Genomic DNA, 17,643 nt, shown 5'->3' with positions numbered 1-17,643 from the left:
GTGCAGCTAGCAAATTAGTTAACCCTGGCACTGCCTGTGTTCTCTTACAAAATGATTCAAGAGAAATGCAGATGTCCTGGTATAGCAAATAAATCTATTCTCTTGCAAATTGATATAATTCTAGACCCTATTCTTGCCCTTCTGCGCCTTTGAATCACTCTCAGCTGATACATAACCACTTCAAATGGCTCCATCTTCTCTGTCAGCAATGATCTGACAGGAAAACGACAGAGCAGTGAAGGAGATAACTAATCCTAAATGTAACGCTAAACCACGCCCACTTTCATTTTCATGAATTGCTCTTTCGTCCGGTTTAACGTATCACTAACGAATGATTACCAAATTATTACCGAATGCTCGCTAACAGCTGTAGATAAATTTGATGAATCCTGAAATCAACTTAACGAATTCGGTATTTTACCAAACTGTCGTTAACCAATTCGATAAGTCTTGATGAATCAAGGCCCTGGTGCTTTCACAAGTCCCCTCAGCTGTTGTCCCAGCCACATATGTAAATATATGTGCAGCTGGTGGAATTATATTCCTAGTCAAGGTAGCCGGATTCACCCACAGGTAACCAGTTTCCCCTTCTCCCAGTATATGTAGCTAGATTTACCCTCTCTCAGCACACATCAAAGATCTGTATACAAGTTTGGCCAGCATTGATAAAACAAGCAATCCCAGACAGTGAGCAACAAACCTATGCAATTAATTTTTTCTCCTGAGTTTTCTCCTAGGTGATATTTTCATAACCTAACAATAAAATACCCCTTAAACCACCAGTAAGCAAGAAAATACGGAAAACTATTTTACTCGCACTTTTTGCCAGCTTTTTGGAACTTTTTCAATTGCAAAGTGCTGAAAAGTTGTTTTAAAGAGAAGATGAAAAATTATCTCTTAGGCGAAAACTCAGGAGAAAAAGTTAATTGCATATGGGCCACAGTGTGGAAAAAGGAACACTGCACATTGCAAACCTGGTGGTTCTTCATCAGGGGATGAAGGACCACTAGGTCCATAACATGCAGTGTTCCTTGTTCCAAAGTATATGCATTTGCAAACCAGGATTGTGCCCCCTCATTTTGTATTTTGTGAACTACCTAAATTCTATGAGCATCGGAGCCAGCTACTTCCAGGACTGATATCCTGGTCACCGTGTCCGTAAGAAACACTGTGTATACATTTACCAGCATACCTTTTGAGCACTGAGGGCTGTCTTGTGTGCGTTTCAGGTTTGGGGCGGAGGGAGAGAATTCCTTACTTCCCATTGCAAGGCATTGGTGTTTACTGCTGCTGGACACCAGACTTCCCAGCACCACTGCCCTAGGAAGACTTGCCAGTAATGTGAGCATGGTATGTTTATGTGCTGCCTGCCTGCTCCACCATATTGAAGTCTATACATAACACTTAAGTCAGATTTTTAAAAAAGGTTATGTCCTCCAATGTCTCTTCTTTCTTCTGTCTACTCCTCTAGTCTCCTCCTTTCGACTAAGGTCTTCAAAGGTCTTTAGACCAGAAGTCACGGGTTGCCCATGTTGGCATGTCCTCTAAAAACCTGATGTGAATCGCAGCTGCCACATATACTCATGTTGTGATTTCCTGACATCATTGGCCATAAAAGGACATGGTCATAAATGGCTGCCAATTACTATAACCTGGCACATCTTCATTTACTAAGCATTACCACAATTAATTTTTGCTCAGATCACACGTGATGCATTTCCCCAAAGATGCAACCTGCATTTTTAATGTAGTGCTTTTTTTTATAATGATGCTATAGAAACCCAATATGTGTATATGCAGCAGTTTGGATTCTTGCCAAACCTGGGATGTTAAAGTGAAAACATGGGCTTAAAGGGATACTGTAGGGGGGTCGGGAGAAAATGAGTTGAACTTACCCGGGGCTTCTAATGGTCCCCCGCAGACATCCTGTGTTGGCGCAGCCACTCACCGATGCTCCGGCTCCACCTCCAGTTCACTTCTGGAATTTTTGACTTTAAAGTCAGAAAACCACTGCGCCTGCGTTGCCATGTCACTCCCGCTAATGTCACCAGGAGTGTACTGCGCATACACAGACCATACTGGGCCTGCGCTGTGTGCTCTTGGTGACATCAGCGGGATCGAGGACACGGCAACGCAGGCGCAGTGGTCTTCAGACTTTAAAGTCTGAAATTCCAGAAGTGAACTGGAGGCGGAGCCGGAGCATCGGTGAGTGGCTGCGCCAACACAGGATATCTGTGGGGGACCGTTAGAAGCCCCAGGTAAGTTCAACTCATTTTCCCCTGACCCCCCTACAGCATCCCTTTAAGATCTTCAATGATTAAAAAAAATTGATACGAGGAAAATTAAAGAAAGTAGAGGATAACAAGTCTTTCCAGTTAAGAAATGTGAAGTATGTGTGTTTTACTTTCAACTCTTGCGCCACTTTTCTAGAAAAGAAAAGTTTTGTTTGGCAAAGATTATTTAGCCACTGGCACAAACTATAAGATAGCTGTTGTTAGTGCTCAAGGGGCTTATCAGCTGAAACATTTTGAACCTTGAGAGGTATATTTTGGTACCAGTGTTTGGCTAGCTTGTATAGATGAAGTGCTGGCAGTACAGATTTATGCCCCCAGTGCTTGGATTCAGCATTGGGTTGAAGAGTATGAGAGAGGTGAATCAGACTAAGGATGAGTTTTGGAGGCTTTTAAATATCTAGAGCTCTGAGTGTCAAGATTTTAACCCCTGGTGCTTTGATTCTGGTATGGGAGTAAAAAAAAAGGATAAAAGGCAAGTATCATTAAAATTAATGGAATATTAGAGTTAAGGGTTTGAAGGCGGAAGTAATCACAAGGATCAGTTACGAGTCGTTGGACAATGCCAGATAAATGATTAAAGCACTAGTGAAAATTCTGTTACAAAGCTGAATTAATGCACCATGGGCCAGATCTAAAACCTAAACATACCCTCTTGTAGCAACCCCTCTCAATCACTCAGGAGGAGTTGTTGTCTACCTGCCCCCCCCCCCCCCCACCACACACACACACACACACACACACACAGGAGGGAAAAGTTAGTACATATCTCTGCCTTAGTCCCAACACCTGCCATTGTATAACAGAGGTGACAAGTAATCTAGTTTCCATCTCTCCTAGGTATTGGTGGCTTGTGAAATGGGGAATGGTCATACTTTCTGCTCTTCCTAGCAAGGCATCCCTCAATTGTACTCTCCCTGCTGAATTCCAGCTTCCATTACTGGAGGCCTGGGTGCTTTTCATAAGCAAAGTTTAACCACACATTTTTGATTGACATTTAAAATTAATACTTTTATGAGTGCTGGTATAGGAAATATACAGCATAGGAAGTACTTGCCTTCTGTGATATCTAAGCAAATGATTCTTAAGCCTCGTACACACATACAAGGATTGTTACCCGCAGTAATCATTAGCCTAGAGGCTAGCAACATGTATATTACAGGCAGGAGGGATGAGTAGGAGAACAGTGCTCTCAGGAGTTGGTTGATCATCAAACAATCACTTATGCTGAGCAGATAGATGGCTCGATAGATAATTTCCGACAGGTCCGATCTGATTTAGATCGTTTCTCAGATCGATTTTCTCATTGTATTGAATGGAAATTGACCAAAAAACGATCGGACAATCGATCAGAAACTAATCAGAAAATCAATCGGAGAAACGATCAGGCAGTAAATCTGCTGAAAAAACTTATTGTGTATTCCCAGCATAAGAATCGGCATGCTGGATCCCTAAGTGATCCCTAAGTGACATAGAGGGGGTTTCATACAGTCGCTAGGTTCTCACTCGAGGCAGTCCTTATTGGCCACTCTGGCCTAGTTTAATCCAGCATTTGTATGTAAAATTAAGGCCATGCTGGATTGATGTTGCCTGAAAAGGATTGGGGCCCAATTCCTCAGGCAACATCCCTGGGCCAAGGCTGTACAGGTGCGGAGTCAGCTCTACAGCTGACGATGAGTTGTGTTGAAATGTGGGGAGGGTTGATGGAGTAGCCCAGGTGTGACGTCATGTGGAGGGCGTGGCTAGCGACAAGGACAAAGGTATCGGCTGTCAAGCTCCAGAGTTGATCCACCTAGCGGATCACTGGCCAGGTGGCTGTCAGGGGCTGCTGCACACACCCCAGATTATCGGCTGAGGCAGTCATTATTGGCCACCTCCACCAACATTAATCTAGCTTGTGTATGGGGCTTTAGACTATTGCATTAAATAATAACATGTACCTTTTTTGTGATTACATCTGTTTGTAAGAAAACTGAAATTAATCATTTGAGTTCTAAGTAACTTTATCAGACAACAATCAAAATCTCTCTAGCTATCGCATTCTCTTCAGATGATAATACATTAACCCCTTTGATGTAATATACATGCACTTTACCTGCTCTTTCCATGTATTTTATATTAAAATCAATGGTTCATGCCCTTTAGCTGCAGTTTAAGTGAGGAAGAATGGGCCTAAAAAGAGTGCATAAAAGACAGAAGTGTGAGTGAGCTCACAAGCTAGTTTTGAAGCAGTTCATTATTGTTCATCTTCACGAGCCTTCCCTTCCCTGTCGATTTTGAAGGAATTCCTCATGTTGCAGTTAGACAAAAGAATGGAATGTGCAGACCTACCTCCTCCCATTGATGAATGTAACGGATAAGCCTAGAAAGTCTTAGCAGACGTAATAAGCTGAGCACTTTAGTGAAACGGACAATTCGTAAGGCCCTGGCAGTCTTATAAACCTCTGAGTCAATACGGGTTTCTACGATAAGAAATATATAGTCCACAGGTATGGAGGATACAAAGTCCACAAGAAACCAACTCTTAAGGTAGCGAATCTTGATGCGTTGTGGCTCCAGGATAATTTCTGTATTGTCCTCTACAACTATGCCTGTTCGGAAGTTCAGTACCAGATCCACAAGGAAGAAAGTATCCGAAACAACATTAAATACAATCCAAGCAGGTGTATTCTCCTCCTTAAAGAAAGTGATGCCCACTGGAATTATGATGAGATTGCCCACCATCAACATCAACATAGTGAGGTCCCAGTAAAACCTGTAAGTACAAAATATACTGTAAATGCATACTAGTACTAATAGATTTGTCTATACAAGCATTTGCAAAACTTGCTCAAAATGTCTTATTTACAGTTATGTTATATTCATGTTTAGTCTGGTAGATGTAGTAGCAATAGCAGTAGTAGACTTATCTGCCCAATCCTACAAGGAAGTTTAATAAAAAACATATATAAGTGCACCCGGAGAGCACACTTTTGGTGAAGCATAGTGGCATTCGCATTATTTGTGGGGATGCTTTTGATCAGCAGAGACTGGGAAACTGGGAATAATGAATAAGATAAAAATGACTGCCAAACATCAAATGCAAAAGACAGAAACAGGCTTATAAAAATGCAATGTATGGAAAGATTTGCCACAAATGTCCTGGCTGTAAATCAATATTTTCTTCACTGGAGGCAATCAGGCAAAAGAGGCTAACATGTTTCAGCCTAGACAACGGCTGTAATCATATCTTAAAACATGTAGAGAGATACCAGGTTTAAAAAAACATCCTAACAGCAAAATATATAGTCTTGTTCAATTTACTGTAAGTAAAGCTGATATTAAGAGTATGCACTTACTGATACTCTGCTATATTGTCTTTGTGATCCTAAGTAGGTTCACCAGGTGATTCTGTATTTGTCTGCATTTGTTAACCTAACCCCAATCCATTTCATTATCGTAAAATTGCATTCCTGATATATAACTCCAAGCTCCCAGCCTAACATAATCCTCTCTCTTACCACCTTACCCTAGCTTCATAACCATAAGTACTAAATATCAACCTGCCTTCACTCCATCCCCTAGCCTAGCTCTAACCCTTCCTGTTTTTTGTTTTAAATAAAAAAAATCCCTAATCCTTTCTATTACCAACCCATAATCATTACCATTAGTTTCACCAGGTAACCCTGTTACCCACCAACTTCTTCAGTTGTGTCTGTAGCTCCAAATAACCTGGCTCAACATTTTTACCATACAATTGCCATATCACTGCACTTAAATCAAGATCTTACTCCTGAAAATCAGGAAAAACATTTTGGCAATGCAATAGACTAAATCTTGCACCAAAAACTTAGTGCAGTGCTTTGGCAAATAGTCATAATGCCAATTTGATGTGATGTAAACATAAGCTGTTCATCATAATCAATATTTTGTTGATACAAATTGCTGAAATAAAAGGGCCCGCTGATATGAAGCGTTTACACAGAAGATGCACAACACCCCTACAGGGTGTAAGAATACAAAACATACTAATACAATATACTTACAATAATATAATTCTTAAAAAACCCTATTTACATGCAACTAAAAGGAAAAATATATTAGACTAATGAGGGTATTTCCCATATGATGTGACGTTTGTTTGAAAAAAAAAAAAAAGAAAACTGTTAATATATGAACAAAAAACAAACCAACAGAAGCCACAATGTCGTGCACCATGCTGTCATCCATTTTCCTACTTGCAGAGCAACCAAATGTGTCATCAAGTGGTGTGTCTGCACAACATTCAGGCTAGTGATGTGTCTGTACAACATTCAGGCTCAAACTGTTGCCTGAGTGATTACGGTAAGTCCTGAATCCTGCGGACAACAATTATTGTACATTTCCGAATATAAGTTATATATTTATTCACTGTTTGCCTATTGTAAATTGTTACCTCACCCAGATTTATATTTTTAAATGTATCGGTGCTGCCAGCATCTTTACTGCTGGGGAGGTGAATCACCCACTTTCTCCCATGTACTGAGCAGGAACTTCAGGGCAGAGTTACATACCAAATATACAGCAATATATGGCTATAAGAAGTGTTGATGCTGAAACCAAGACAATGCACTTAAAAATACGCATGGTGAATATTTTTTTATGTTTTGCTATGAATTGTTATAGGTCCTCTTTGAGTTAAAAATGCTATCAAAAAATGTTTTAGACAGAGATGAATAAGGGTGCCCTGTTATTAAGTGGATTAGGAAGGCGGTATTTTTGCTGGTGTTCATCTGTTGATGATGGTTTAGTGTACACATCAGTCAACTGTTTGTTTGTTTATTTGTTTGGATAACAGGACACATAGGGGTTAATTCTTTAAAGTTCCTTAGTGCTTTTACTGCCTGTTTTATCTCATATGTTAATATTTTTACTGACTTCACATTTTCTCAAGTTTCAGAAACATTAAGCAATCATGACAAAACATTTCTTTAATTAGTGGATAATTATGCACATAAAATATTTATTTATTAGTACCATGTGATTAGCTCATGACATTTCATAGCAAATGATTTGCAAGTCTAAACTAGTAATACACAGCCAAGTTAAGCATCTGTTATCTAAATAAACATTTGTTCAGCTCCGATCTGTTTGCTGTTTTTACTGAGCAAATAAAAAAGTGAGCGTCCCTCTTGGACCTGGTTATCTGAAGAGAGAAACCCAATGAGTGCATGGGTCCTCTTCGACTCTGTTTACCAGCACCTGTGGCCATCATCAGTGGGCAAAGAAGCCTCCCTCTTCTCACAAAGTATCATACACACTGCTGGTGGGCACAAAGTTCTACAAACATCCCCCAGCAAGCTGGGGTGCCAAGCAATGGAGGACCTGCAGTTTATGGTAACTCTTGTGATCCATACTTCTCCACCCAAAAGGGTAAAGGACAGCAAAGGAATTGACAGGTTAGGACTCTTCCATGAGGATCCCCTTAACGAAGTGGAAGAGTCTAGTACTGAACAATCTCCGTGCAAACTGTTTATTGGAAAGGAACATCCTCCATTTGTTGCATCGGTTTTGAATGCAAGTTGTGTAATCTGCCCATGTATGGGCTCACCACATCAATGCAGCTGGTCAATTTGGGTGCAGCCTGCATTTGGAAGCGCTGCAATCTCCTCCTGTTGTACAAAAGTGTAAAGGCTTACCAGCCTGCTGACGGACCCAAGTTATAATGTCAGAGAGCATTCATAACATAGCTTCCTGGTTCTGCAAAGCCACTTCACAAATCCAAGGATCTGTCTACCAGACAGAGGTTACACATAAAAGAATAAAAGCTTCTTGCATGCAGATTGTTCTGTATAATTCATCTATGTATCTAAAAAATATACGTGAAAACAGTGCAGATAGTCACTCACAAGGTACCGATTAGCAGGACCCCATAAGTGCAAATATACCCATACTTGGATATATCACTGTCCAACTGGTTTCACCTGTTGGGTGTCTTCATGTGCTCATAAAGTCAAAAACACAAAAATTCCTTAATGAGTCTAGTAACACACACCAAGTAACACACTAGGGGCCATATTCTATTGCTGAACTCGCCAGCGCTAAGCACTGGCGAGTTCTTAACTTAGGCGATGGGGGCATCGCCTAATCTAATTAAACTTTAGACCCCCCCAGGCGGAAAAGAACTCGCTTGGGCGATATAATCGCCCAGCGAGTTCTTAACACGGAATCCAATTACCCTTATCATGTCTCCGGGAAGCGATGCTTCCCGGCAGACATGAGCGTTAGCTTAGACCTGCAAAAAGCAGGTCTAAACTAGCTAACGCACGTCGTCGCCGCAGCATCTGGGGGTCTCCTTTAATAAGGAGACCCCCAGAGCTCCCCGTCGGGTCGCCGCACAGTTTAGAAGCCAGCGCGCAGCTCTGCCGGGCTCCTCTGTCATACGTACCGCCGCCGATCACCCGCCGCCTCTCGCCGCAAAATCCGTCACGTAATTACAGTGTATCTAACACTGTAATTACTGTGCGCATAGAAGGAGCCCGGGCAAAGCATCTTTGAATCTGCAGCCGGGCTCCCCATTGTAAGAAATGGACGGTTTGAAAATCCATTCTTAGAGCACATGTTTCAGACAAAGGACGTCACTTCCTGCTTAACTGACCTTAGGCGGGGATAAAGTTTGAATCTCCTGAGGGGCATCCTTTCAGCCAATGACACTGAGCCTCCTCCTCAAAGGGATGTGATGTAGGGTGAGGGGGTGGAGTCAAGGGATATATTGTCTTTGACCATGTGCTGTGAGGGGGTCTTTTGCTGGGGTCTTTTGCTGGAATGGGCTGGTGAGGCTGTTAGCAAGAAACCATGGCTAGGTAAGCTGTATCTGCGCATTGTGGGCTGTATTTAGAAGATATATTGGGAAGCTGCACTAATGTTATGTATTAATGGATACATTTTGTGCATTGGTTTCTAAGCTTTATGCTTTATACTGTTGAATTTCACTGTACATGTTGTTTTCTGTAGTTCATCAGTATCTGAACCTGTATCGCAAATACCACTTGTAATATAAACTTTATTTATACTGTTGTTGATGTGTATTTCTTAGCCAAACGACCACCTAGAACTTACGAGAAATCGGTATTGTTGTCTTTATTAATATCCCATTGTTGATGCAATATTTTCAGCAATATCGTATTTCTTACATAAATGGTGAGCCAGGTAGGAGGTGTGTTATGATTTGGTGGGAAAGCATATTGATAACTGTATAATATTGGATGTTGGATTTGTGCTTTAGGTCGGATGTTGAGGTTATACTGCAGACAGATTTTGGGAGAAACTGTGTAAGCAGCCATGTTGTGAGGTAGCCAAGTGAGTTTCAGTGTAAACTCTGCCTATTGTTGTGTACAGAGATCAAAGTGCTCGCATTGAATAGACTGGCCATTGACTTGTTTTGGGGGTAAACAGAATGGACAATGCTGTGGAGCTATTGCTTGGTAAAATCACAAAAGTTAAAGATTTGCAAACAATAGTCAACCAGATACAGGACTCAGAAAAACCATGGCTTCAGATTAAAAGTTTTATATCTGAGGCTATGTTGGCCAAGAAATATTCTAAGACAGAAGCAAAACATGCCTTGGTATTTGCAGCCTGTTGGATGGCAAAAGAGTTTGAATGTATGAGAATAGAGAAAAGAAAATTAGAAGACAGGGCGGAATATTTAAATAGTACGGTCAGCAGATTGACCATTTCTGCTCAAAATGCTGCTGCTCTAGGATTAAATAATCAAAAGACAATGGAGGCAAATGAGGAGTTGCAAAGTGAGAATGAGAGATTAACTGAACGTCTCAAAGATGCAGAGGCAGCCATAAGATCTTTAGCAATGTCCCATACACAGGCAGACATTGATCACTCTCAGTGTTTAGCCCAGATAGAGTATTTAAAGCAACAGTTGGGAAAGCACAGTGCAGTGGTTGCTGCTTTTAACGTTTCCATGTCAGAGAGTGATAAGTGTGACTGGGATGATGCATGGATGAATGAGATGGATGGTGAGGAGACTTGCTACGAGAGAGTGTTAAAGATGGCTCCTATAAGTACAGAACACATGGTGGATCCTCTAGGCATGTCTATCTCACAGACTACTGTTGTAAGACCATTGTCCAGCTCAGAAATTCATGCTTTAAGTCAGGAGTTAGGATGTATCGATTTGAATGATGATCCTATAGAAATTCTGATGAGAATTGAGCAGTTTGAAAAAGTGCATAGGAATCTGAATCCCAATACTGATGTGTTTGATGTCATTGTGGCCAGCTTAAATAATGCTCTGAGATCAAGCTTGCCTCATTCAGTGTTTACAGAACCCAGAATTAAACATAATTTAGTGAATGAGGTGTTGAAGTCTCTGGGTATTGAAGAGATAGATTATCATGCCCGTTTTGGGAGCTGTACACAAAGAGGGCAAGAATCTGTCCAGGGTTTTGCTGACCGATTGTTTACCTTGTACAAATATACATTGCCAGTTGGAATACAAGGGACATTAAACGATGAACTCTATAAACGTGCATTACTTAATAGAGCTCTCCCTGAAGTACGCAGATTAGTGGGATTTGTGATTTCAGCCCAAAGCTCTTACACTGAAATTATAAATTGTTTTAAGAGGGCTGAAGCAATGTTAAAAGAACAAAACAGGTCTAACCAAAGTAGTGTGTCCATTATGGAGAGGCCTGCTCCAGCCCATAGAGTTCATAGTAAACCCTGGCCCCAATTCAGAGACCCCTCCAAGAAATGTTTTGCATGTGGAAGTAGTAACCATATTGCACAAAACTGTTCCTTCCATCAAGCAAGAGCACCTCTACCACAGGCTTTCCGCACGAATGAGATACGGAGGTGCTACCACTGTGGGGAACAGGGACACATCAAGCGGTTTTGTCCATCTCTTGGAGGAGACAGAAATAATATTATGAGAAATAATGGATACCATACCATGAGGAGAGAAACTGAGGTGTATTCTCCCAGGTGGGGGAACAGGCACTGTAGACAGGATAGAGCCTGGGTTCCTTTTAGAGTAATTGAAGCACAGAATGCACAGTTAGAAGCTGAGGTGAATCGGCTTAAGGAAATTCTGCAAACCAGAGCAGAATAATAAAGCAAAATGTATGGGAACTAAAACAGTGCGGAAGGTTCCAGAACCCTCTCACTCAGGGGCTTTGTCAAATGTTGCTAATGGTTTTTCAGTTTCTGTTTCATAGGAAACCGAAGAACAAAAGAAGATCCCAGCTGCGTTTTGTCGTTTGTCTGTCTATGTATGTGTTTATGTATAAAGAGGATCCTAACATGTTTTTAGAGTTTGGAATAAGCCTCTTATTTAATTGATCATTTTATCTACAGTCAAAAAAAAAAAAAAAAAGTCAAATGCTAAAATACTTTTTGTAGTCATAGGTATTCTGACTGTAGCTATGTAAATCTGAATGGGGTGCCTTTGTTACTTTACTATAGTAGAGGGTTTTGTGAATGGCCTGAAGGCATGGCAGGTGAGATTGTATTTTTGTTTCCTCACCTCTTGTAAGGACCCATGCACAAAGTTGCGGGCCATTGAAATGTTTTTGAATATAGCGTTTTACAAAGGCAACAATTTATTTCGGGAAAACCAGATTTAAAATGCCTTAAAATTTGTAATGTAAGGTCAATTATGTTAAAGCGGATCCGAGATGAAAAACTAAATATAACAAGTCACTTGTCTATATATCTTATCTAAAGTTTAGATAGTTTACACAGCAAATCTATCTTCAAACAGCTTCAACAGTATATTAATATTTTTTTCTGTGATACAATGGGAGCAGACATGTTTTCTGCTTGTCACTATTACACAATTACACACACAGGCAAGCTTATCTGTATCTAGGCATGCTAATCTGCATATTCGGTGAAAACTCCACTCTTATCTCCTCCATTACACAGGCAACTGATCTGTATCTGCACTGCAGCTCTCAGATTGTGAAAACTCTGTCTCTGAAATCTATAGCTAGTAACACCTTTTTCACCTGCCCAGACTGAAATCCCACAATCCCTTGCAAGCGCCAAGGCACTCTGGAGAAGCTGTGGGTGTGGCTTGTTTAGTTTATAGGAAATTAGGGTATTAAAACAAAAGAAAACAAGTATTTGGCTTGAGGAATGCCCTATAAACTATATGTAAGGAACACAATTATGCAAGGAGTAAAAGTTCATCTCGGATCCACTTTAAGGAACAAATGGTAAGGCCTTGTTCAATCTGGAGTTTTTGTTTCTGGTTGTGAGCTTTGTTTCAGGTACTTTGCATATACTTGACAATTGCAAGGAACACAACAACAGTTTTGCTTTTAATCCTTTTACTGGGTTGGGGGTTTTATAGATAGTCAAGTGGGGGATGTTTGCTCTAGTACAGATGTTATACTACAGAAAGCACAAATTAAACTGTCCCTATTGTTAATGTAAATGCCCAAATAATTAAGTGTACAGATACAATATGCAGACCACATCTAAGCTAAGATTTAGCCAGAAGTGTTGAACAGATTCAGCAGAAGTTGAAAGCCCCATGTGCTTTCATTATGAGTGTCTTCACCCATGAAAGTTTTTATAAATGCAGTCAAAGGTCCACAAGATTGTAAAACTGTGTAATGGGATTGAACTGTGTATGTCTACAGAGACCCTTTTCCAGATAGTTGTAATAGCATTGCAATTAGAGTGTTACAGTCCAGATATCAAAGTCTGTTATGTTTTTTATAATGTTTTCTATGAGTTGCAAGTTTTACAGGGTCACAATTGGAGATGATGCTGATGTACAAAGACATGGGTGACCCTAGTGATTGGCTCAGTTTTGCAGTACTATTGTACTTAGTAGGTAATATAGTTCACGCATATGCTTTTGAAGCTATGAATTCATAATGAGGTTCCATTGCTGTGCTTTGTCTGCTAACCTGTCTGTTTCAGAATCACGGAGTGGAGAGCTCTTTGGCTAATTTTCCAGTGCATGTGGCATATAAGGTGCTGTGTGCCTCACAAACTGAGTGTGGGAGCATCATGAGTCCATCCTGGCTTGGTAGGTGGCATGCTTGAGTGCTGCCAGAGTATGACGTGGTACTGTCAGTGCGGGCTGAGTAAGTGGAGAGGCAGGTGTAACTTGCCATGGATGTCTAAGTCCAAATCTCAGCAACCGCGCAAAACCACTGTGAACCAGTATGAGCTGGGAGAGGGACTCGGCAATGGAAGCCACACAGAGCTGGAGTGTGACCACCCAGAGTGGTGAGTGATCAAAGAGCAGAGGCTGTGAGCTGGGCAGATAATTGCAGATGTGTGCATTATAGGCGTGGCCTGATCTTGGAGTAGTAGTGGACAGAGCATGTGCTAGTCTCCAAATTGGTAATTTTGGAAAATGTTATGGGTCCCATGCAGTGTCTTGATATATCATTGTCATTTTCAATCAGAAGTCCTATCAAAGCTGCTTAAAGTAAATAATGGGGTAGGACTTGTGAGTCTGTGAACTGTGTTGTTTTGTGTTCTGCTATTTTGCGCAAATGTAGGTTAACCAAGAATCCAGTGTGCTGGAACCTTGAGCCGGATGTGCTATCTGCAGACGTCTTGATAACTTCTGGGACTGTGCAAGAGACTGAATGCATCCACACTGGAGTGATTATGAACTTTTACATCTGCAATTTGGAAAATATTTGCATAAAAAGAGAACTTTATGGACTGTTTTTGTGGGAAACTTACATTGATGGACTCTTTATATGGACATTGGAATCCAATCTAATCCCATTCATGGATCTATGGACTGTTACATTTTGGTGAAGGTTCTCTCATAAATTTCGATCACCTTCAAGTGGGGGATTGTAAGAAATGGACGGTTTGAAAATCCATTCTTAGAGCACATGTTTCAGACAAAGGACGTCACTTCCTGCTTAACTGACCTTAGGCGGGGATAAAGTTTGAATCTCCTGAGGGGCATCCTTTCAGCCAATGACACTGAGCCTCCTCCTCAAAGGGATGTGATGTAGGGTGAGGGGGTGGAGTCAAGGGATATATTGTCTTTGACCATGTGCTGTGAGGGGGTCTTTTGCTGGGGTCTTTTGCTGGAATGGGCTGGTGAGGCTGTTAGCAAGAAACCATGGCTAGGTAAGCTGTATCTGCGCATTGTGGGCTGTATTTAGAAGATATATTGGGAAGCTGCACTAATGTTATGTATTAATGGATACATTTTGTGCATTGGTTTCTAAGCTTTATGCTTTATACTGTTGAATTTCACTGTACATGTTGTTTTCTGTAGTTCATCAGTATCTGAACCTGTATCGCAAATACCACTTGTAATATAAACTTTATTTATACTGTTGTTGATGTGTATTTCTTAGCCAAACGACCACCTAGAACTTACGAGAAATCGGTATTGTTGTCTTTATTAATATCCCATTGTTGATGCAATATTTTCAGCAATATCGTATTTCTTACACCATTGGTCTGCTGTCTGAACCAATAAAATGGCTCACACAGCAGACCAATGGGGAGCCCGGCTGCAGATTCAAAGATGCTTTGCCCGGGCTCCTTCTATGCGCACAGTAATTACAGTGTTAGATACACTGTAATTACGTGACGGATTTTGCGGCGAGAGGCGGCGGGTGATCGGCGGCGGTACGTATGACAGAGGAGCCCGGCAGAGCTGCGCGCTGGCTTCTAAACTGTGCGGCGACCCGACGGGGAGCTCTGGGGGTCTCCTTATTAAAGGAGACCCCCAGATGCTGCGGCGGAAGATGTCGGCGATGTTCGGCGGACGAGTGCGCATGTGTGGGGAGTGAGGCCGTGGTGCTGATGGACAGCACCACAGCGTAAACCTCACTCCCCATCGCTCGGTAACAGGGAGCATCGCTCAGGCTTTCGCCTGAGTAATGCTCCCTAACGATCGGCCATCGCGCGAAGGATATGGGCAATAGGATTTGCCGGTAATCCTCGCGCGATGGCAAGGTGATAAGTAGCTCGCATCTGCAAGCTACTTATCACCTTGAATAGGATATGGCCCTAAGTGCCTCAAACAGATGATGCACAGAAGCATCCAACAACAAGAAAAGAGCATCTGCATAGAAGTATAATAGAACTAAAGCAACCAGCTAGTTTGTAAAGTAACAAAAAGTTTATTTTGAACAACCAAAGAACATAATAAAAAAAATGTAAAACCACCAATAAGGCACCAGGGGGGGTTCCAGAGAGTAATATATCTCAATCAACAGGTAAAACGTATTTCAATGCATTAAAGGGAAGGTCCAAGCAAAATAAAAAAAAATGGGTTTCACTTACCTGGGGCTTCTACCAGCCCCATGCAGCCATCCTGTGCCCTCGTAGTCACTCACTGCTGCTCCAGTCCCCCACTGGCAGCTTGTCAACCTCTGAGGTCGGCGGGCCGCATTACGTACATTTTTACGCATTCCCGCTAGTGCAGGAACATTAACACATACATTTTTACGCATTACTGGTTCAAAAAATTTACGCATTGAACCAGTAATGCGTAAAAATGTATGTGTTAATGTTCCTGCACTAGCGGGAATGCGTAAAAATGTACGCAATGCAGCCTGCCGACCTCAGAGGTCGACAAGCTGCCAGCGGGGGACTGGAGCAGCAGTGAGTGACTACGAGGGCACAGGATGGCTGCATGGGGCTGGTAGAAGCCCCAGGTAAGTGAAACTCATTTTTTTATTTTGCTTGGACCTTCCCTTTAATCCATACACTCCTGAGAAAAAAATCTACTATTCTGGTATAGAAAATACTGTGTATAAGTATAAATATAAATCCTCATGAAAACATACAGATATAGACAAATAGTTCAGTGTCAAAAAGTACATATATATATAATCACCTCTTGTCAATCTATGAATGCATGTGTAGGAACCTATAAAGTGCTTGAAATTAGGCCAGTCATTCCAAAGCAATAAGAAAGGGAAAAGCCCTTTCAGTATATGAGTAATGGCCAGTAATTGAGTCTACACTAAGAACCCCCAGGTGAACATTCAGAGGAAACCTCACTGGAGTGTAAGGATGAACTACTTCTGTCATCAGGAATGAGATGGGACAGCTCGACCCTTGCACTATTTTTAGAGATACTAAAGTGAGGTCACCATAAATGTACAGCACTTAGAGCAATGATCTTCCACTTAATTTTTTATTTTGTTTAGGCCTGGGACAAACGTTGCTTTATTCCCTACAAACAAATAAAAATGCATTACTTTGAGTCAAGTGCAGTTTGTCATGAAATAAATATGGAGGCTTCCATTGCTAGCCTCCTTCTGAAAATGCCTGGTTGTAATACCAATTCTCAGGCTATATTCAAATCTGAATCACCTGGAACAAATATGTAGAAAAAGCAAGCAAACATATATCCTCATATGCAACCTCCAACCTGACATTTGTGGACAGTTATATGGGCTACTAACATCTCTAGTGAGGCTCCAATGTTGCTAAAGTTCATTTGCTTTATGAACATTACCTGCATTCTGGACACGTCTATTCGTTAGACATATTCCGTTAACCATGCAAGTGTCAAGCAACATATGTGACATTAGAGGAACACACTGCTTTTATTACTGCTGTGTATAAAGTATAAATGTTGTTTCTTTAAATGTAAAAATAGATGCTATGTCTGAGAGCCTACACCTGCTACTGAACAATTCTTACTATTAGATTCCAAAAGCAGCGATTTTAATTATGCAACAGATAAAGGTGGCAATATGGTCTTAATCCTGAATCAGTATGGAAAGACAATTATGTTTTCTAAGCAGTAACTGAAGAATCGTTCAGCTTTTCAATTACAATCCAGACTTCCACTACTGTTGCTGGGAAGGCAATGGTGAAAGCTGGTTTTATCAGATGGAATGGAGTTTGATTATCTAGATTAAATGAAATGACCCAGTTTTCTGAATGCCCCTTGGCACAATATATTGCAGCATGATCAAGGTGGAAATGTAAATAGAGATGAAATAATACATATCAGATGTAGATGATAGGTGGGCCAGTAAAGAGATACTGTATTTTTTGGTCTATAAGACTCACTTTTGTATATGTCTGGAAAACCAGCAGAGCCCTGACACATTTCTGACCGCAGTAAGTGTACTATTTTACACAGTTGGATCGTCTTTCAAAAACTAAAGGAAAGAAGATTGCGCTGGAAATGGAAATAATCTGGAATAAGACTGGTTGCTAAAGGCAATGCAGAAACTCTCGACCATTTCTAAATTTGCATCAATAGACCTAGCAACTCTTATGCTGGGTACACACGATGAGATTTCCCGTTCGATTCCCGGATCGATTCGATTAAATCAAACATGTTCGATTGGATTTCGATCGATTTTTTCATGATAGGTATGCAAAATCGACGGAAAAAACGATCGAAATC

The 17,643-nt window shown here is 41.1% G+C and overlaps 1 protein-coding gene across 1 annotated transcript in view; it reads right to left on the bottom strand.

The window, feature by feature from the left end:
* The window catches only part of HCN4 (hyperpolarization activated cyclic nucleotide gated potassium channel 4), a 209,618-nt gene that overhangs the window by 54,450 nt on the left and 137,525 nt on the right, over nt 1–17,643 (bottom strand). The window contains exon 4 of the mRNA XM_068275742.1: nt 4,623–5,046. Within this exon, the coding sequence (XP_068131843.1) occupies nt 4,623–5,046 (424 nt within the window). The remainder of the gene's footprint in view (nt 1–4,622; nt 5,047–17,643) is intronic.

Source organism: Hyperolius riggenbachi, chromosome 3, assembly GCF_040937935.1.
Source record: "Hyperolius riggenbachi isolate aHypRig1 chromosome 3, aHypRig1.pri, whole genome shotgun sequence".
Taxonomy (NCBI): domain Eukaryota; kingdom Metazoa; phylum Chordata; class Amphibia; order Anura; family Hyperoliidae; genus Hyperolius; species Hyperolius riggenbachi.
This window is presented reverse-complemented; position numbering and strand designations above follow the sequence as displayed.